Below are 21,741 nucleotides of genomic sequence, written 5' to 3' on the forward strand. Positions count from 1 at the left end.
CATGTGTGTGCATGTATGATGTGTGCATGTGTTTGGTGTACATGCCTATATGTGTGTGTTTGCATGTGTGCGTGCATGTGCATCAGGTGGGGTGTGCATGCGTGTATGGTATGCATGGGTCTGTGTGTGCGTGCATCTGTCCATGTGGCTGTGCATGCATGTGGTGGAAGGAGGAAGCTGGAAGCTGGGGCCTCCTAGGGGCCTCTTCATGGCAAGGTGGGAGATGGACCCACAGATAAGAACCAGGAGGGGCAAATTGGCTGAGAGGCCCACCTGGGAAGGCCACCTGGGAAGGCCAGAGTAGCTTGGGCAACTGGGGCTGTTTCAGGACTGGACAGTCTCTGACCAGCAAGCAGAGCCCTTCCTGAGCTGGTGGTGGGAAGTGGATACAGAAGAAATGGAGAGTTTTCTTCTGGGCTTGTGGCTGGATGCAGTGGGTGTCCAGGCCTGACTTGGACAGGGCCCTAGGGAGGGGATGGGGCTGCTGGGACCTGCCATCAGGGAGCTGTTGGCCAATCCACAGAAGAGTCAACCAAAGCAGGCCCAAAGGGCTCAGGGGGCTTTGCTAGCAGCCAGGGGGACGGGGGACGCCAGTGCAAAGTCACAGCCTCGAATACTTTCTACTTTGTATGTTCTTGGTACGGGAGCAAACGTGCGTTCTTCTGTGCTGGTTGTGTGTGGATGTGTGTTGGGCTGTGCGGGAACGTCTGAGTGTGTGCACACTCACTCATGCCTTTCTGTCCCTGTCGGCCTGGGCTCAAGGACATCACAAGCCCCAGGGGCTGCTCTCTCAGTCCTCTCCTAGGCAGCCTGCAACCACATGCCTGTGTTCCTGAGTTACGCCATTCTTGCAATGCTATAAAGAAACACTTGAGTCTGGCAATTTATAAGAAAAGATGTTTAATTGGCTCACGGCACTGCAGGCTGCACAGGAAGTGTGGCTCTTGCTTCTGCTTCTAGGAGGCTAGGAAGCTTTCAATCATGGCGGAAGGCAAAGGGGGAGCAGGCATGTCACATGGTGAGAGCAGCAGCGGGAGAGAGTGTGGGGGAGGAGGTGCCACACACTTTTAAACAACAAGATCTTGCAAGAACTCACTTGTAATCTCGACGATAGCACTAAGCCATGGGACCCACCCCCCATGACCCAGTCACCTCTACCAGGCCCCACCGCAGCCCTGGATATCACACTTTAACATGAGATCTGGGCGGGGACAAATATCCAGACTACATCAGCCCCATCCACCGGAGGATGAAAGCTCTCTGGATATCCAGGTGTCAGAGGAGGTCACGGCCCCCTGTGATGACTCTGTTGTGACCCTGAGGGGACCATTGTGGGCCTTTACCAAGGAGGAGCAGGGGGACACAGTGGGACACAGCCCTGTATCCCCCGCCTTGATCCATGGGAGGACCCTGGCTCCAGGAGAACCTCAGGCTTCCTTCTGTCCCCATCGAGAGGGCCCATCAGAGCTCCCTTCTCCCTCCTGCTCTCCCAGGGCCTCGAGGGGAGAGAGAAGGTCAGAGCCAAGGAAAGGTGGGGGCTCAGGACCCTCCCACAACAGAAGCAGAGACACGCAGGAACCTGTCCCAGGACACACCCAGCCCCCTGAGGCCAGGCCGAGGCTCAGGGGCTCCAAAGCCCAGGTGTCTTCTTGCTAGGTCTGTAAGATCCCTGCCCAGTAGCAGGTCGGGCTCTTTCCTGTTGCCTCCCCAGCTCAGACTGCAATGCTTGGCAAATAGCAGGCACTCTGTTCCTCACCTGTGTTGGAGGGTGGGTCCAAAGTGAGTGCCTGTCTTTTTTTTATTTTGTTTTTTTGAGACAGGTTCTCACTCTGTTGCCCAGGCTGGAGTGCAGTGGTGTAATCATACCTCACTGCAGCCTCGAACTCTTGAACTCAAGTGATCTTCCTGCCTCAGCCTCCTGAGTAGCTGGGATTATAGGCCCCCAGCCTTTTATCAATGAAAACAGGGCCTGGCCAGGCCCACCCCTCTCCTTGTGCCCTTGCAGAAGTGTCTGCATACACCCACCCCCAAGACACGGCTCATTCTTTCAACTTGTCTGGGGAAGCCTGGCTGGGGGTCTGGCCTTTGCAAAGCCCACACCACCCCTCATTCCCAGCCCTCTGATCCTAGCCTCCAGAGCTTTCTCCTAAATTCCAGCCCTCCCCAACCACCCTTCTGCACAAGCAATGCCACTTCCCCAACTCAGCCTCTCTTTCCCTTTTTGGGGAAGAAGGAAGCTGTGTACAAGGACCCAGGCAGCTCCAATGTCAGCAACGGCAGACACCCTGCAGCCTTCCAAGCTGTAGGCAGGGGCATTTGGGTCACTGGGGCTGGCCCTGGGGAGGCAGGCGCTCGAGGCCACTGGTCTTGAGAAGATTCCAGAAGAGGTGGCCCTACGGCTCAGCCATGCAAGTGCCGGTGCTTGGGGTGGAGGAAGGAAATGGCAAGAGGCACAGCAGAGGTGGGCGTGTGCGGGGTGGAGCCACACTCTGGGGTCTGCACCCCAGGCTGTCTGGGCAGCAGAAGGAAGTGGCTCTTGTCTGGTTTTACCTGTCTTCATTCAGTTGTATGATTATTTTGAGATCCTTCATGCTATTTTTCTTGTTATTCCTAAATTAAATGCTGTTATGGACTTGCCACTGTTTTTTAACCATCCCTGTTGATGGACATTGGGGTACTTCCAGTTTATGGCTTGTGTGAACATTTGCTTACAAATCTGTGCACAGACACAGGTTTCCTCTGGGGCAAGCCTAACGGCTGGTGTACGTTTACCCTTGAAGACACTGCCAAAGCGCCTTCCAAGAGGATTGCACCTTTCCCCTCCATCCAGCTGTGAATAAGGGTCAGGGTCTGATTTCTCCACATCCTTGCCAACACTTGCTACTCTTTGACCCTTTGATTGCAGCTGTCCCCGTAGGTGTGAGGCAACCCCTCATTGGGTTTTTTGATTTGCATATCCCCAGGATGGGTGATGTCGACGATCTTTCCAGGTACACGCTGGCCTTCCTTGTGCCTTTTTTTTAAAGACAGGGTCTTGCTCTATCACCCAGGCTGGAGTGTGATCATAGCAGCCTCAAACTCCTGGGCTCTAGCAATCCTCCCACCTCCACTTCCTGAATAGCTGGGACTACAGGCGCACACCACTGCACCTTGCTAATTTTTAAATATTCTTGTAGATATGGGGTCTCGCTACATTGCCAAGGCTGGTCTCAAACTCCTGGGCTCAAGCAATCCTCCCACCTCCACCTCCCAAAGGGCTGGGATTACAGGTATAAGCCACCTTGCCCAGCTGTTTGTTTTTTGAGACAGGGCTGGAATGCAGTGGTGCTATCATGGCTCACTGCAGCCTCAACTTCCTGGGCTCAAGTGATCCTCCCGCCTCAGCCTCCCAAGTAGCTGGGGCCACACCCAGTTAATATTTTTAATTTTTGTAGAGATGGGGTCTTGCTATGTTGAAAAGGCTGTCCTGGTCTCAAGCAGTCCTTCTACCATACCCTCTCAAAGTGCTGGGATTACAGGCATGAGCCACTGTACCTAGCCAAAGTTGATTGTTAAAAAGAGCCTGGTACCAACCTCCCCTCTCTCTGGCTTCTGTCACCATGTAATTTCTTGCACACACTGGTTCCCCTTTACCCGCCCCCCCACCCCGCTTTCCCTTCTGCCACAAGTAGAAACAGCCTGAGGCCCTTGCCAGAGGCAGTTGCTGGAGCCATACTTCTGTGTAGCCTGTAGATCCGTGAACCAAGTAAGCCTCTTTGCCTTATACACCACCCAACCTCAGGAGTTCCTTTACAGCAATGCAAATGGGCTAAGACCCCTGCCCTGCCCAAGGCGGTCCTTTGAGCTGAGCCCTGTTAACCCTGCATCTCTCCTTTCTCTACAGCTACGAGGGAGTCAGCCTTTGTCCACGCCATTGCCTCAGCTGGTGTGGCCTTTGCGGTGACACGCTCATGTGCAGAGGGCACGGCCACCATCTGTGGCTGCAGCAGCCGCCACCAGGGCTCACCAGGCAAGGGCTGGAAGTGGGGTGGCTGTAGCGAGGACATCGAGTTTGGTGGGATGGTGTCTCGGGAGTTCGCCGACGCCCGGGAGAACCGGCCAGATGCCCGCTCAGCCATGAACCGCCACAACAATGAGGCTGGGCGCCAGGTAGGTTCACTGCCTGCAAGGGTGCTTGGGAAAACGGAGCCTCTTCAACAGGGTGTGTGCCCTGGTTCCTTGGGGCATATGGCAGGATGGTGGCCAGGCTGAGGGTCTTCTCAACTCCTGCCTGGGGTGTGCAAAGCTTAGCACCATCCAGCTGCACCACAGCATCCAGTGCGCTCCTGGGGATGGCGAGCCCACGTGTGGACTGGGGTAGCCAAGAAGGAGGGAGGAGGCAAAGGCCTGGTCAACAGGAGCCCCTGCAGAGCCCAGGGTTGGAGACAGCCAGGCAGCCACAGAGATGGGGAGGAATTCTGCAATGAGGAAATGCACACAAGGTGACCCGATGTTAAGGACAGTTGGCAGTAATTTAGGGGGAGGGAGGCTGGGAGAGCCTCCCAGGCAGCCTGGAGGTGAAAGACGACAAGCGACTTGGTCTGGGCAGAGTACAGAGTGTAATGGAAAAAAGAACATCTTGATGTGGAGAGGCCAACCCAGACCAAGCCGTGTAAAGCTTCGTGAGCCTGTGTCTTAGTCTGTCTGTGCTGCTACAACAAAATACCTTAGACTGGATAATTTATAAACAATGGAAGTTTAGTACTCACAGTTCTGGAGACTGGGAAGTTCAAAGTCATGGTACCAGCAGATTCCTTGTCCAGTGAGGGCCTGCTCCTCATGGATGATGCCTTCTGTGTCCTCACTCAGGGTGTGGATCTCTCTGGGGTTACTTTTATAAGGGCACTGTTTTAGGCCATTCTTGCATTGCTACCCAAGACTGGGTAATTTATAAAGAAGAGAGGTTTAATTGGCTCACAGATCTGCAGGCTGCACAAGCTTGGTAACAGCATCTGCTCAGCTTCTTGGGAGGCCTCAGGGAGATTTTACACATGGCAGAAGGTGGAGTGGTAGCAGGCACGTCACATGGGCCAGAGCAGAAGCAAGGAAGACAGAGTGGGGGCGAGGTCACCACACACAGATCTTGTGTGAACTCACTCACTATCATGAGGACAGCACCAAGCCATTCATGATGGATCTGCCCCCATAACCCAAACACCTCCTGCCAGGTCCCACGCCCAACACTGGGGATTACACTTCAACATGAAATTTGGAGGGGACACAGATCCAAACCATATCAGGCACGAATCCCATTCACGATGTTCCACCCTCATGACTCAACTTGATCGCCTTCTAAAGGCTCTACCTCTTAATGTTGTCACCTTGAGGGTAAAGATTTCTTTTTTTGGGGGGGTGGGGACACACAGTCTCGCTGGAGTAGTGGCATCATCTCAGTTCACTGCAGCCTCCATGTCCCGGGTTCGAGCGATTCTCCTGCCTCAGCCTTCTGAGTAGCTGGGACTGTAGGCGCATGCCATCACACCCGGCTAATTTTTGTATTTTTAGTGGAGATGGGGTTTACCATGTTGGCCAGGCTGGTCTTGAGTTTTTGACCTCAAGTGATCCACCCACCTCGGCCTCCCAAAGTGCTGTGATTACAGGTGTGAGCCACTGTGCCCAGCCGAGGGTAAAGATTTTAACCCACAAATTTTTGAGGAACACAAACATTCAGACCACAGCAGCTTGTTAGAAAGGACTTGGTCAGAAGATCGGTGGATTACCAAGAGAGGAAATATGGCTGATGGTCAGTGACGGGTATAAGGACCAAGTGGCATCCACAGGATTTAGCAACATGAAGATGGCAGCTGGCCTTGGCTGTAGAATCAGGGGATCACACAGGGGTGAAGAGTGAACAGGGGATATTCACCTTTTAACAGTGAGGAACTAGATAACTCAGACTAATCTTCCTACGGAAGACAACTTCAGATGCAGGATGAACTATAAAAAGCACCCTGTTAAAAGTGTGGAGTCCCCATAATTACACGATTCATGATAGATGAGGCAGTGCAGTGCCATGGGAGGAATGCGCTTTTCAATAAATGGTGCTCAGTCAACTGGGTGGTGTTATGGTCTGGATGTGTCTCCCAAAATTCATATATTGTAAGTGTGATCCCCAGTGCAACAGTCTGGAGAGGGGGCACCTAATAAGAGGTGTTTAGGTCATGAGGGCCTTGCCCTCATGAAGGGACCAATGCTGCTGTAAAAGGGCTTGCAGAAGAGGATGTCTCTCTCTCTCTCTCTCTCTCTCTCTCTCACCTTCCTGCCATATGAGGACATGATGTTCCTCCCTTCTGGAGGACGTGGCATTCATTCAGGGTGCCCTCATGGAAGTAGATAAACCAAGCCGTAACCTGCCAGCACCTTGATCTTAGATTTCCCAGCGTCCCAAACCATGAAAGAATACATTTATGAATTACTCAGTCTCAGGTGTTATGTTGTAGCAATACAGCATTGACTAAGACAGATAGCAACATGGAAAAAACATAACCCTGGCTTGCTACCTCACATCATCTGTAAAAATCAATTATAAATCCCAGTGGGAAAGGTAAAACAATGAAACTTTTACAAGAAAATATATAATATCTTTGTGATCTTAAGAGTAGGCAAAGGCGTCTTAAACAGTCCAAAAAACACTCACATTGAAAGAGAAGTGGAATAACAGACTATATTCAAATTAAGAAACTTGATCCATAAAAACACACCACTATGGGATTGAAAAGGCAACCCATAGAGGAGGACACATTCACATACATACATCCACATTCACATGTGCAGCAAATGTAGAGAAGCTACAGTAGGAAAATAACTCTGCAGACTAAGAAGAAAAAGATAGACAAACCAATGGGAAAATTGGCCAAAAAATTAAAAGCCATGTTATGAAAGAAAATATAGAAATTCTAGTACCTACACAAAAGGTGCTCAATGTTATGAGTCATCAAGAAAATGCTGTGAGAATCTATGTCCTGGAAAGACAGAGAGGAGGATGGGAGTTTCTAGACACTGGTGTTCTGGGGCAGGTAATTCGTAAAATTTTGTATATTTTGCACTTATGACACATATACTTTTTTGTATGTCTATTATACTTCCATAAAATGATTTTTAAGTGTCAAATAACTGACCATTTAGTGAGGAATTAACAGCCCCTGATCCAAGAGAAAATCCCAAGCCTGGTACCTGGGGTAGCTTTTGTCTAGGGTCCATTTGCTGACCTGGAAGAGACTACAGAGGTTGCACTGCATTTCCAGCAGACTCACAGAGCTAAGGGGCCCACCAAGGGTGGGATCTCTGGTAAATCCTTCCTCAGTGTAGGCTGTGACCCTGAAGAGCAAAGCCAAGCCAGAAGTAGTCTTGCCCTGTGCACATGGGCAGACTAGAAATCTCTCAAAACCTGAACTTGGATTAAGGTAATCCCAAATTGCTGGTACTCCCATACACTGGAAAAAGCAGACAAAATCCTCTTTGGAGAAGGGCGATATCCCTCCTCTAAGCCTATAAACGTTTCTATAATAATTTTTTAGAAAACACAATGTTGGCTGGGCGCAGTGGCTCATGCCTGTAATCCCAGCACTTTAAGAGGCTGAGGCGGGCGGATCATGAGGTCAGGAGATTGAGACCATCCTGGCTAACATGGTGAAACTCGTCTCTACTACAAAATACAAAAAAAAAAAAAAATTAGCCGGGCATGGTGGCGGGCGCCTGTAGTCCCAGCTACTCGGGAGGCTGAGGCAGGAGAATGGCGTGAACCCAGGAGGCAGAGCTTGCAGTGAGCCAAGATCATGCCACTGCACTCCAGCCTGGGTGACAAAGCAAGACTCTGCCTCCAAAAAAAAAAAAAAGAAAACACAATGTCCAGCACACAATCAAAGATAATCTATCACATGATCTGATGATATAATGAGTTTAATCAGAAAAAATAAAAAAACAGAAACAAGTACACAGGAAATTCAGATACTGGAATTATTAGACACAGACTTTGAGGGGGAAAATGCTGGAATTATTAGACACAGACTTTGAGGGGGAAAATGCTTACTTAGGTTCCCAAGGCTAAAACACAAGTGTGAACATTGCAGCAGGAAACTAGAAACTATAAAAAGAATATAATAGGCCGGGCATGGTGGCTCACACCTGTGATCCCAGCACTTTGGGAGGCCAAGGCAGGTGGATCACCTGAGGTCAGGAGTTCGAGACCAGCCTGACCAACATGGAGAATCCCCATCTCTACTAAAAATACAAAATTAGCTGGGTGTGGTAGTGCATGCCTGTAATCCCAGCTACTTGGGAGGCTGAGCCAAGAGAATCACTTGAATCCAGGAGGCAGAGGTTGCGGTGAGCCGAGAGTGTACCATTACACTCCAGCCTGGGCAACAAGAGCGAAACTCCGTCTCAAAAAAAAAATAATAATAGATTTGGAAAAGAATTACATATAAATTGCAGAACAAATAAAGACTTCCAGTTAAAGATGAGAAGCTGAACACTTCCGTCTGCACTCTCCTGGAACCCACTAAAATAACAATAAATTAATTTTAAAATAAATAGATATGTAGAGATAAATATAAATAAAATATAAATAGATATAAATAGAGAGGTAATAGTAGATATAGATGACAGATATAAATGGATATAAATAGTGCATAGAGATTATACATAGATATACATGCTAATATAGATAGATAGGATGTATGGATAAATAGATTAGATAGATGGATGAATAGATAGAGATGGATACTCGTGAGAATACAGAAAATAAAGAGGAAACAATGCTAACAAAACTTTGAAAGCTAAAAGCAGATAGATGAATCCTCAAGCGGACCCAAGAAAACTGAGTCTTAAGCCAGTAGAGGAGAAATTTGAGAACCAGTCTAGGAATTCCCAGTATCTGATATCTTGATAAGTTGAGATAAATATGGGACTGAAAACAGGAAGATTGGTTGAAAGGTGATTTTCAGAGTCCTTTATAGCCCACTCACTCCACTACCCAACTCTTTGTAGCCAAGCAGCAGCCTCTCCTTTCCCTGTGGCTGAAGTCTGGAGGTTTGTTTTCTGCAAAGCAGAGGTCTCTGATCTGAGGGACACCAAGCACATCTCAGAGTAAAGCTTCCAAAGTGAAAATTTTCTCTCTACATATGGAAGTTCATGCCTTTCTCTCTCCTCCTGATTTCCTAATGCTAGCTGTGAACCCTAGTTATCCTCCAGGCAAGAGGATGGAAGATTCTGCTCTGGGGACTCTGACCAACTCAAAAGAGACTTCAAGACAGTGACTTGTGGAAGGTCCCAATAAAGCAATGCAGCTAGATCACTCTATAGAGAGGACCAAGGCTGACAAGTCTCTCCCATGTACAGGAACTTCCAATAAGATTTTTAGTGTCCCATGTTTAAATATGAGCAGACAGCCAAGGATCATCAGACCTCTAAGGAAGGCCTCTAACAACAACAATGGCAGAGTCCAAAACAAACAAACTCAAACAAAATTTATGGGAAAGAGACATTGTAAAGAGAGATGAAACTTCAAAGGATGATCATTAATATCCCCAAAGAGATAAAACACTATATCCATGAAATTGGAACAGGATGGTAATTTTAAACATTCAGGTTACAAAAGAGCTCTTAGAAATTAAAAATATGGGCCGGGCGCGGTGGCTCACGCCTGTAATCCCAGCACTTTGGGAGGCCGAGACGGGCGGATCACGAGGTCAGGAGATCGAGACCATCCTGGCTGACACGGTGAAACCCCGTCTCTACTAAAAAATACAAAAAAACTAGCCGGGCGAGGTGGCAGGCGCCTGTAGTCCCAGCTACTCAGGAGGCTGAGGCAGGAGAATGGCGTGAACCTGGGAGGCGGAGCTTGCAGTGAGCCAAGATCACGCCACTGCACTCTAGCCTGGGCGGCAGAGCGAGACTCTGTCTCAAAAAAAAAAAAAAAAAAAGAAATTAAAAATATGATAACAGAAGCAAAAATCTTCAAATTGAAAGATAGTTGAGACACCCTCCCACAAGACAGAAAAAAAAAAAGAGAGAGAGAGAGATTAAAAATAAGAGCAAGGAGAAGATTTGGAGGATCTGTCCAAGAAAGACAGTGACAAACAAAAAGAGGAGGCAGTCAGCAAAGAAACAAGGCAGGAAGCTTCCTCACAACTGTGGAGCACAGGTTTCAGACCAAACAGGCCCACGAAGTGACTAGAACAACAGAAGAAAAAGATCTACTTCAAGACACACTGTTGTGAAGTTCAGAGCCTACCACATAGAACAGTCCTCCAAGCTGCCAAGGAGAATGTTTGGGCTTTAGAATCAGGAATCAAACTAGTACCAGAATTTTCAGGAGCAATAATGAAAGCTAGAAGAAAACAGAGTAATAATACTTTTGAATTCCAAGATGTAAAAATGAATTTTAAGCGAAGAATTCACTTCCCAGAAAAACTATCGATTAAGTGGGATAGTAGAAAAGATTGTTTTTAGACATGGACATTCCAAAAAATTTACAAGATCTTTTCTGGGAAAAAAAATATCTGCAAGAAGATGAAATTGATAGAATAGCTGATGTGTTTGGACATTTTGAAAAGAATATTTAGATAAGTAAGGGAGAATTGGAGGCTGAATCAGTTACAGGTACATTGATAATACCAACTACAAAAAGTCATTGAGGAAAAGAAGTCATCATAATGTATGACACTTAAAGTTGTCCCAATACCACCAGCAGTGAATACTGATGTGAAATTAAGCTAGTTTTTAGGGCAGGAGTGGTTGGTGGTTGGGAAGTGTACATCAGTATGGTGGAGTAAGGAGAGAAAACTAACTGCCATCCACCATGGCGAGAGGCCAATAAATAATGCCTAATGCTGAAAAATCAAGAGGTGTCAAGATAAGTGTGTTATTAGAGTTGTAAACATTGCAAGGGGCTGCATGTAGGACCAGAATTCCTGTTTATCTAAACAGGTCTTGGAAACTGTTGGACTCTCTAAAGTATGCACCTATGTAACTTTGATCCAACATAAAACTAAAACAAAAGAGGAAACAAAATGGATATTAGATAAACTAGACTGGGCAGGGCGGGGCATATGTTACTCTGCAGATGCCCATAGGAAACAGTCAATATCAGAGGGAGGAGTTCAAGAAAGAGCCAGAAGGGGATGAGGAGGAGGCAAGATTGGGACCCAGAGCCCAGTTGAAGCCTTAGATTAGAACTGTCCAATAGAAGTAGAATGGGAGCCACAAATGGCTCATGGATTATTATAATTTGTCCCACAAATGACACAAAGATCATTATAAATTTTCTAGTAGCCACATTTAAAAAGTAAACAGGTAAAACAAGTTTTTTGGTTTTGGTTTTGGTTTGGTTTGGTTTGGTTTGGTTTGAGACGGACTCTGTCCTGTAGCCCAGTTTGGTTTGGTTTGGTTTGGTTTGAGACGGACTCTGTCCTGTAGCCCAGGCTGGAGTGCAGTGGTGCAGTCTCTGCTCACTGCTACCTCCCCCTCCTGGCTCAAGCAATTCTGCCTCTGCCTCCCAAGTAGCTGGGACCACAGGCGCCCGCCACCACACCTGGCTAATTTTTGTATTTTTAGTAGACACGGGGCTTCGCCTCAAGTGATCCACCCGCCTCAGCCTCCCAAAGTGCTGGGATTACAGGCATGAGTCACCCTGCCCGGCCAGAAACAAATTTTAATACTAAATTTTATTTAACTCAGGATAGCCGACATGCTATCATTTCAATAATGTAGTCAGTATTAAAATTATGAATGAGCTGTTTCCCATCCTTTTTGTACACTAAGTCTTGGGAATCCAGCATGCAGTTGGCACTTATAGTACTTCTGAATTTGCACTGCCATGCCTCACGGGCTCCTGTCTGGCCAGTGGCTGCCACAGTGCAGTGCCACCTAGACTGTTCTGATTTTCACATGCCCCTTTACACTCACCCCCACCCCTTCCCCAAAGAAAGAAGGGAAAAGGAGCTGAGTTCTCCACTGCCCGTAGGAGAAACCATTTGCTCCTCAGCCAGGTCCTGCCCCATCCCCTCAGGTAAGGACATCCCCTTACGTCCCAACATTGCCTTCCTCTTCCTCTGTAGTACCCATACAGTGACCAGCTTCTTCGGCCACTCATTACTCATGCTCAGGACTCCTGCCTTTCCACCAGGCCGTATACACCTCCTCTGGGCAGCGTGCCTGGGTCCTCAGAGTCAGAAGGAACGCCTATCCCCCTGCATCCCTGCACTCTGACTGCCGTGGCTCTTCGTGTATGGCATCCCACGCTGCAACTCTGTCCTTCCTTCACTCCACCCTAGACAGTGTAGAAGTACTCAGCTAGGAGACGGGGACAGGGGAGTCCCCCAAGCCCTGACCTGGGAAGGCTTGGGTCTGGCAAGGGAGCAGGCACCAGTATCTGCACCATAGGAAGGGGGTGGCCCTGGGGCCCTGTCTGGGAGTCTGCTCCCTCTGCCCGGGGACTTTATGGAGCAAGTGGGCTGCGGGCGACATGTAATGCTGTTTCCTCGGGGAGACGCACCAGGGGGCCGCCCTGACGCTGGCTCCTGCGCGTGCCCCGCAGGCCATTGCCAGCCACATGCACCTCAAGTGCAAGTGCCACGGGCTGTCGGGCAGCTGCGAGGTGAAGACATGCTGGTGGTCGCAACCCGACTTCCGCGCCATCGGTGACTTCCTCAAGGACAAGTACGACAGCGCCTCGGAGATGGTGGTGGAGAAGCACCGGGAGTCCCGCGGATGGGTGGAGACCCTGCGGCCGCGCTACACCTACTTCAAGGTGCCCACGGAGCGTGACCTGGTCTACTATGAGGCCTCGCCCAACTTCTGCGAGCCCAACCCCGAGACAGGTTCCTTCGGCACGCGCGACCGGACCTGCAACGTCAGCTCGCACGGCATCGACGGCTGCGACCTGCTGTGCTGCGGCCGCGGCCACAACGCGAGAGCGGAGCGGCGCCGGGAGAAGTGCCGCTGCGTGTTCCACTGGTGCTGCTACGTCAGCTGCCAGGAGTGCACGCGCGTCTACGACGTGCACACCTGCAAGTAGGCACCGGCCGCGGCTCCCCCTGGACGGGGCGGGCCCTGCCTGGGGGTGGGCTTTTCCCTGGGTGGGGCAGGACTCTCACCTAAAAGGGGCAGTACTCCTCCCTGGGGGCGGGACTCCTCCCTGGGGGTGGAGCTCCTACCTGGGGGCAGAACTCCTACCTAAAGGCAGGGCTCCTCGCTGGAGCCAATGTCTCCTCTCTGGTGGCTGGGCTCCTCCTGAATGAGGCGGAGCTCCAGGATGGGGAGGGGCTCTGCGTAGGCTTCTCCCTGGAGACTGGGCTCCCCAGGACAGAGGCGGAGCTACATGGTGGGCGGAGCTTCTCCTGGGTGGGACAAAGCTTTTCCTGCGAGGGCGTGGCTCTGGGTGGACGGGGCACTAGGTAGGCTTCTACCTGCAGGTGGGGCTCCTCCTGAAGGAGGCGGGGTTCTAGGATGGGGCAGGGCTCTGGGGTAGGCTCCTCCCTGGGGGCGGAGCTCCTCCTTAGGAGTGGGGTTTCATGGTGGATGGGGCTTCTGCCTGGATGGGGCAGAGCTTCTCCTGACCTGGGCAGGGCCCCTTCCATGCGGACTGTGGCTCTGGGTGGGCGTGGCCTGCATAGGCTCCTTCCTGTGGGTGGGGCTCCTCTGGGACAAGGCTCCGATGGGGCGGGGCTTCTCTCCGCGGGTGGGACTTCCCTGGAAACCGCCCAGGAATCCGGGATCCAGAGCAGGGAATTCAGCCCACTAGCTCCCTCCTCCCCAATCCCCTGTAAGGTTCCATCCACCCCTGTGTCTAGTTGGGAAGGTTCCATGAAGCGAGTCGGGTCCCCAACCCATGCCCCTGGGATCCTAGGGCTCCTCTCCAAGCGCCTGGTTTTGGAATGCTCCAGGCGCGCCGACGCCTGTGCCACCCCTTCCTCTGCCTGGGGTTTGACCACCCACCTGACCAGGAACCCTACTGGGGAAAGCCCGAAGCGCCTCCCAGCCCCCAACCCCAAGACCAAGCTCGGTCCTGGGAGAGGACCGGGGCTTCGCGGAGGCAAGTGACTGAGGCCCTCCCAAAGAGGTCCGCCCTGCCCGGGCTACCACACCGTCAGGTCCTCCTCCTAGGGAGCCGGCCTGCTGCGCCCCAGGCCCCGCCCGTCTCTGCGCTACTCAGCTGCGCCCTCTTCTTTGCAGCTGCCCAGCCCCTCCTCCCTGCCCTCGGGTCTCCCCACTTGCACTCCATCCAGCCACAGGAGAGATAGAAGCCTCTCGTCCCGTCCTTCCCTTTCCTCCGCCTGTCCACAGCCCCTTATAAGATAAAGGTAGGAAGAGGGGTCCAGTCCCCCCAGGCTGCCCAGAACTGCTGGTCTCATTTGGGGGCTGTTCGGGAGGTTTGGGGGGTATCACCCCCCCTACCCCACTGTGCTGCTCGCGAAGGTCCCACAGCCCTGAGATGGGCCGGCTCCCTTCCTGGCCTCTCATGGCGGGACTGGAGCAAAGGTCCGCTTTCCTGGAGCCAATGGCCCGGCCCCTCCTAACTCATCTGCCTGGCCCCGGAATGAATACGAGGCCGCTGAACCCACCCGGCCCATATCCCTGATTGCCCCATGGTCACCGCCCCTCAGCCTCTGCCACTGTGAACCGGCTCCCACCCTCAAGGTGCGAGGAGGAGACGCGGCCAGGCGGGGCGCCCCAAGAGCCCAGAAGAGGGGACACCGCCATCCTCTGCCTCAAATTCTGCGTTTTGGTTTTAATGTTATATCTGATGCTGCTATATCCACTGTCCACTGGAGTTAGACGAATAGATGTGTTGTGTTTTTTTTTCCTTTTCTTTCTATGAAAGAAATTATTTTAGTCATAGCTTGTGAGTTTCAAACAATGGGAAAAGTGAAAAAACAGAAACAAGCCATCAAGGCTGTGGTCTGGGCTGGATTTTTGGTGGTGGGTCAGCACAATGTTGGGAGAGTTGAGAAGATGCCTACTCAGGATCTCAGGGCCTGGGTCCAGGGGCAGGGGGATGCCCCAAGGCCATGATGGGTAGGGGACCTCCAGAGCTGGAATTCCAGGTGGAAGGAATAAGGATAGTTAAGCTGAGGGAATGGCCACTGGCACCAAGGCCTGGAGTAGGGTAGAGCCTCTGATAGGGAGACAGCAGCAGGCACCTGGAGTCCCCAAGTAGGTAGCCCTAAGGTAAGGGGCTTGGCTGAGCCCCCAACAAGTCAGAGCAGCAGGATGCCCACCACCTCCCCTCCCGCAGAGCCCATACTCACTCAGCGGACACCCTAGCACCAGCTATGGACGTGCCCCCAACTCTCTGGGTTTGCGGACAGTGGCAGGGTGGCTGGTGGCCTCTAAGTGTAGGATCAGCTAGATCCAAGCAGGACCTTGGGATGGGGCTGGCCATAAAGAGTTCTTCTGGGATCCTCACCTCGTAGGGTTGTGCACAGGGGTGCCCTGCCTGTGGGAGCCCCCATCTCCTTTCCCCAGCCAAGGAAGGCAGGGAGAGCCCCTGGAACAGGTAAGCCATCCTACTGACAGGAGCCCTCATGTGGCCTCACTAGGGGTGCTGGGTGTGCCTTTGGAAACAGGCAGCAGGGGCCCGAGGGCTGTCTCAAGGCCATGCCTTCCCCATCCCAGCCCCACCAAGGCATCTCTGCTCCACTCTCTGCCCTCCCATGCCTGCCCGGTCCCTGTGCCCATCTCTGGGCCCTGTCTGGATGCCCAGCCAGACCTTCAGGGCAGTGAATGCCAAGGGAAAAAGCCATGGAGGTGGAGCAACCAGTGCACTTGCCTGAAGGCCAGGCCCAACACAGCCACCATACTCAGGCCATGTGCACGCTGGCAGGGAGCCAGGCCTGAAGAGAACAGGAAGGGCTGGCCATCCTCCAGTGTGCCCTGTGGTAGGAAGCGGGGGTCAAGGCAGCCCCAGGAGTGGGGCGGGTGCACCAGCATCCTAGGCATGGAGGCCATGAGAACACAATCTCCCGGCCCCAAGAGCCAGAGACGGGCCAGCCCCAGGCAGGGGCATGACCCCTCCAGGCACAGTGTCCCCTGACCCTGCCAGTCACCTGCCATCCCAGACCCTGAGGGCACAGGCTCAGGGCATGTAGCTCAGGCTGGGCAGAGGGGCCTGAGGGACTGCTGACCTCCCTCCCCACACCCTCGCTCCAAGGTGCCCTCATGGCTGCCCAGCAGGACACACTCTCTAGGCCACATTGGGCCTGGCTGCCCTCTCTGGGCGCCATTTTCAAGCTACAGGCCTTGCTCCTCACCTTTGTGAGTGGTCCACCAGAAGCCTGGCCTTCCCAAACCCCCTACCTGCCCCTCACTACCCACTCCCCAGGACCCCTTGGTCCTGTGCCCCAGCCACCTCCCTGAAGCTACAGATCCAGCCCGGCCCCCACCAGGGCCCTGCTCCTCCCCACCCCAGGTCAGGTCTTTCCACCTCATTTAATGCCCAGGGCCTCTTCACAGTGCTGGCATAGTGGGGTAACATAGCACCCACAGAGCAAGATAGCATGCTGCCCTCTAGCATACCCTGATTGCTGCACAGGACTCCTGCCCAGGTCTGGCCACTGCCCAACCCCTGCCTGCAGCAGCCATGCAGAGCCTCATGAAGCAGAGGCCCCTGCCGAGGACAGTCAAGGAGGCCAGGCCTAGGAGGGGATGAGGGCTGAAGTGTGGCTGCTGGGGTGGTTGTGGGGAGGGAGTGCTTCTCCAGAGCCACCAGCCACGGGAGCACAGAGCTACCCAGGGCCTGTCAGGGCCAGGGGAGAAGGGACCCGGTCCAGGGCTCTGGAGGTCAGGTTCCCCTCTCCCTTGCCTCCCAAAACTGTGCATCAGCTTCGAGGTCTGGTGGGCACCCCAATATCACTCCCAGCCATGGCCTCATTGTCTGGGGCTGTGACGCCCATCCCAGGCAGGTCACCCACTGCTCCAGGGCAGCTCTGACGTGCCATAGGCAGGGCAACTGGAATTCCCAGGGGGACCCCAGGGGGCAGCTGTGCTGCTGTCTACAACGAGGGAGGCAGTGACTAAGGACACAGGACCCTTCTCCCCCGTGGTGCATCACCAGTGAGGGGACCCCAAGCCCGCTCAACCCGCCAGGCCCTCCTGAGCAATAGCCATAAAGCATCAGTCCTTGGGGGAGGGCAGCACCTGACAGGAGCCCCTGGTCAGCCCCGGCCCATGGGCACCATGCCTCTTAGTCAGGACCCAGGGCAGACCCACCCTAATTGGCACCTACTGGGCCCCAGTGCTGGGGGCATTGCAGATGAAAGACACTGACCCAGCCGGGAGGCAGCTGGGCAGGCAGAGGGTGTGAGAGTGTGGGGCCACCTGGGGGCTTGAAGCTGAGGTAGGCCCCAGAGGCCCCAGAGAGATCCCCAGCACCCAGGTTCTATCTCCACTGCTGGGGTCCAGAGAGGGGATGGTGCTGGTCTGAGGACACACAGCCTGCTGGACACCTAGGGGGCCATCTGGGTGGAGAGCCCAAGGTCCCGTTGCAGGCCGGGTGTGAAGGACCACTGTGAAGATGGTCTCAGCAGTCCTCATCCCCATGGTGGCCCTAGCACAGACAGAGGGTGACCCCACAAGAGGTCCTGGATGTGTCTCTGAGGAATGGGGTGCAGCTGGTCTGCAGCCCCTGGGGCCATAGGACATACCCCAGTTTATAGGCGATGGGGGCTGGGAGGTAAAACCCTCAACTCACCCTGTGTAGGAGCAAGCCCTGCCCCTGCCTGGGCTTCAGTTTCTCTTCTATGCAAAAGGCAGGGAGCCAAGGGAGGTCTTCCCTCTCAAGGGCCTGCTGGCCTGGGCTGCTGCACCTGGTGCATGGCCTCCCTCACCTGCCAAGGGCAAGCATCACCCTCGGAGCCCCAGCCCCCAACCCCCCAGAGCCTGCAGGCCTCCAAGTCAGTCTCAGAAGCCACCCCCCAGGGCGTTTACAGCCCATCCTGCCCACCCGCCCTGCAGAAGGAGGAAATGCGCCTGGTGGGCCTGTTCGCAGGTAGTTGAGACAGGACAGGAATAACCATATAAAAGGCCCGGAGGTGGTGGGGCCCCACCCCACCAGGGCTCCCCTGCCCAGCCCCCTGCACATCTCACCCTGTGGGCTTTGAAGTCCCAGAGGGGTGTGGCTGGCCCTCACCTTGGGCACCCCTCCTCTCTCTGACACCCCCTCCCCACACCTACTTTCAGGATCCTGGGGCCTCAGTTTTCTCCCTTCAAGGAGGAGCCTGGAGGCTGCCAGCCTGGCCTCCCCAGGACGCTGGGACCGCAGTAGGCAGGTGCAAGGCCAGCTCCAGGTCCCCATGCCCAACATGGGGTGGGGGTGAGGCCCTACTTACTGATTGCCCAGTGCCATCCCCAGCGCTGAGCCTGGGCTGGGTGTGCCCTGAGGCCCTGCCGGTCCTGGTCCTTGCCCCTGCTCCATCATGGGTCCTCTCTGGGCCATGCTGGGTTGGTGGGGGTCAGAGAGGCCCATCAGTGGAGATGGCCCCTCCCCTCTCAACCGGATTCCACATCCAGCCTAGCTCCCCTAGTGTGGGCCTGGCATCACCACCCTCCAGTGGGTGGGAGAGGAGAGGGCAGGACCCCTGACCAAGCTCTGGGCCTGTCAGCTCCCAGGGGCACAGCTGCTACCCCAGGAGTTGACATAGCCCAAAAGATGGCCTTGGCCCAGGGGTTCCTCGGCCTGTCTGAGGTTGGAGTGGGGTCTGTCACGGCCTCCAGGGAACTCCAGGACACAGGCTGAGCAGCCAGGAAGGAATATAGGGGTTCCCTCCAGTCCCTGGGGCCATCCTCAAGAAGGAACATTCTAGAAGCTTATTGTTGGGGAAGGCGAGGCCTGGGGGACGCCCCTGAAGAGGAAGAGAAGCTGGGACTTGGGAGTGCCACACCCCAGTCCTTTTCCTTGGAGGGGGTCCTCCAAGGACCAGGGCATTGTAGAAATGGTGTCAGGTCCAGCTTGCCATCCAGGCCTCAGTACGCCTGTCTGTGTATGAGGTGGAGTGTCTGAGGCATCATCAGACATCAGCCACTCCTAAGCCCTAGCAAGGCTGCCCTGGCCACAGGTTCCCCGATAAGCTGACCCTGTAACTTCATTCCCTGGAGCCTTCCTCTAGCCTGGCCCTACCCAGTGTTTCAGCCAGGTGGATACCTCCACCCTTTCCCCTGCAAATAGCCTCTCACCAGGAATTACAATCAGGGCTGTGCACTCAGAGCCTGGCATCATCAGAGTGGGGGACCCTGGTCCCCGAGCCCGGGGCGGGCCTCGGTGGGTGGACTGTCCACCCTGCACTGAAGCCTGGAGTGAGAAGCCATGAGAGAAAGTCCAAGGGAGAACCAGAGGGGAACCCCTGGGATGCTGAGCCAGCCTCTGCCCTCTGCCAGGCTCTGTCCCGAGACCCTGCCCTTCCACCTGTAGGCCCTGCCCTTCCTGGGCTACTGGCGGAGGGTAGAGGAGGTTGGAGCACCCTGGGCTGCGGGTCCAGGTAAGACAAGTGCGGACCCTCAGCCTGGACTGAGCTGGGGATGTGCCCCACCCTGGAATATGAGAAGACAGGGCCCTGCCCTGGGGTCTGGGAGACACAGCCTCATCCCAGGTCCTGGGGGAAGCAGTCTCACCCTGAGGTCCAGCTGTAGACCTTGGATGGGCCCTAGTTCCCTCTGCCCTACAGTGGCACCACCACCCTCCACGGGCCCCAGCCCCTCTCCTGGACAGCTCAGCCCTCTTTCCCAGTCTCCTCCCCTCATGGATCCCCCTTTCTGCCTCTGAAACCCTCAGGATGGATGCCTCAGGACAGGGCACTCAGGTCCCTGCAGGAGTCTTGCATGGGTCCGGAGCCCTGGGGCCCGGAGGCAAGACCTCCTGGAGCAACTTCCAAGGTCTGGGGGACTAGGTCAGTGTTCCTCCCTGCAGAACTGGACTGCTGTCAGTGATTGCCTTTGGGATCATCTGGGAGGGCTTCCAGGAGGAGGTGAGCATGGGGACACTTCCTAGGGCTCCAACATCCTCCTGTAATTCTGAGACTGCATCTCTGCGGATGCCAAGAAAAAAAGTGGGTGCCCATGGCAGCAGGGGAGCCCTTGGAAGGGGCCCCACTGAAGCCTGGGAGCCACCACCCGCCTGCCTGGCCAGGATGGGAGCTCAGCAGAAGGTGCTAATTGCTGTTTAGCTCCAAGCTGACTCCTTGCTCTCTTTTTGTCTCTCTCTCTCTCTCTCTTTTTTTTATTTGAGCCTCTAGAGCACACAGTAAACAGTCATTTGGCTCTCGGGGCCCTGCAAATTGGTGTTTATGGTGCGAAGATGAGGAGGATTTGTCCACCCAAACACAGGCTAGCTGGGAGGGAGGAAGCAGGGGTGGGACATCCCATCCAGGCCCAGCTCAGGGGAGCCTCCTTCAGACTGAGGAGCTGTGGTCTCACAAGCAGGGGACTGTGATTAACCCAAGAGAGCTTCTAGGAAGAGGTGAGGCATCGGCAGCAAAAAGACCTCCTCCAGTGGAAGTTGCAAAGGCTCCACCATACCCTCAGGTGCCCCTGGGGAGTACTGCCCTCTAGACCCAGCTGGGATCAGAGCTTTCTGGCTGGGTCCCAGCCTGGGTCTCCTTCCAACAGCACACCTCACCTGCCCACCCAGTGGCCAGCTGCAGAATTACAAACTGGAATGCCAAGGCCCGGCCTCCTGGCAGGAGCAGGAAACATGGAAGTCCAGGCGCAAGCATATAGGCTGGATGTGTGGCTGGGAAAAGTGGATTTCCCCAGGTGTCTCCCCTTCGTTCACGAGCCTGAGGTGGGCAGACCATGCCCCAGAGCCAGTGCCCAGGATCCTGTCTTCTGCTGCTGCCCAAACACCCCACCATAGCAGAAGGCCAAGAGGCCAGACTGGCATTGCCCTCTCCCCACTCCATTCAAGGCCTGGCATGAGGCACCTGCCCTGCAGTGCCACTCCTCATTGGAGCAGGCAGCCTGTAGCACCAACACCAAAGGCTGGGGAGGATGTGGGATGCTGGACATCAGGAGAGTGCAGGAGGGGCAGTGTTAGCAAGTAGTGTAGACCAGAGTGTACAGGGCATGTAGAAGAATGGATAGTGTAGACAGGGTAGTGCAGAGGAATAGCACAGGCGGGATAGTGTAGGGGGATAGTGTGGGGGGATAGTGTAGGGGGGATAGTGTAGGGGGAATAGCGTGGGGCATACTGTAGGGGATAGTGTAGGAGGATAGCATAAGGGGGATAGCATAGGGGGATAGTGTAGAGGGATAGTGTAGGGGGAATACCATAGGGGGATAGTGTAAAGGGATAATGTAGGGGGTAATGTAGGGGGATAGCATGGGGGATAGAGTAGGGATATAGTATAGAGGGATAGTGTATGGGGAATAGCATAGGGGGATAGCGTAGGGGGATAATGTCAGGGGGATAGCATTGGGGAAACAGCGTGAGGGATAGCGTAGGGGGGCTAGCGTAAGGGGATAGTGTAGGTGGACAGTGTAGGGGGGATAGTGTAGGGGACAGTGTAGGAGGATACTGTAGGAGGATAGTGTAGGAGGGATAGTGTAGGAGGATAGCATATAGGGATAGTGTAGGGGGGATACTGTAGGGGACAGTGTAGGGAGATAGTATAAAGGGGATACTGTAGGAGGATAGTGTAGGAGGGATAGTGTAGGAGGATAGCATATAGGGATAGTGTAGGGAGGACAGTGTAGGGGACAGTGTAGGGG

General features: G+C 53.9%; 1 protein-coding gene across 3 annotated transcripts in view; it reads left to right on the forward strand.

Annotated features, from left to right (window-relative positions):
- Positions 1 to 14,822, forward strand: part of WNT3A (Wnt family member 3A) — a 93,911-nt gene extending 79,089 nt beyond the window's left edge. For 2 of the 3 annotated variants that reach the window (XM_065542966.1, XM_045398159.2), the window contains 3 exons: positions 3,884 to 4,149; positions 12,578 to 13,053; positions 14,215 to 14,822. In XM_065542966.1, the coding sequence (XP_065399038.1) occupies positions 3,884 to 4,149; positions 12,578 to 13,053; positions 14,215 to 14,335 (863 nt within the window). In that variant the 3' untranslated portion in view covers positions 14,336 to 14,822. Of the gene's footprint in view, positions 1 to 3,883; positions 4,150 to 12,577; positions 13,058 to 14,214 lie in introns of those variants that run through there. The other variant, XM_045398164.2, reaches the window with a different exon arrangement.
- The last annotated feature ends 6,919 nt before the right edge of the window (positions 14,823 to 21,741 follow it).

Source organism: Macaca fascicularis, chromosome 1, assembly GCF_037993035.2.
Source record: "Macaca fascicularis isolate 582-1 chromosome 1, T2T-MFA8v1.1".
NCBI classification, from domain to species: Eukaryota; Metazoa; Chordata; class Mammalia; order Primates; family Cercopithecidae; genus Macaca; species Macaca fascicularis.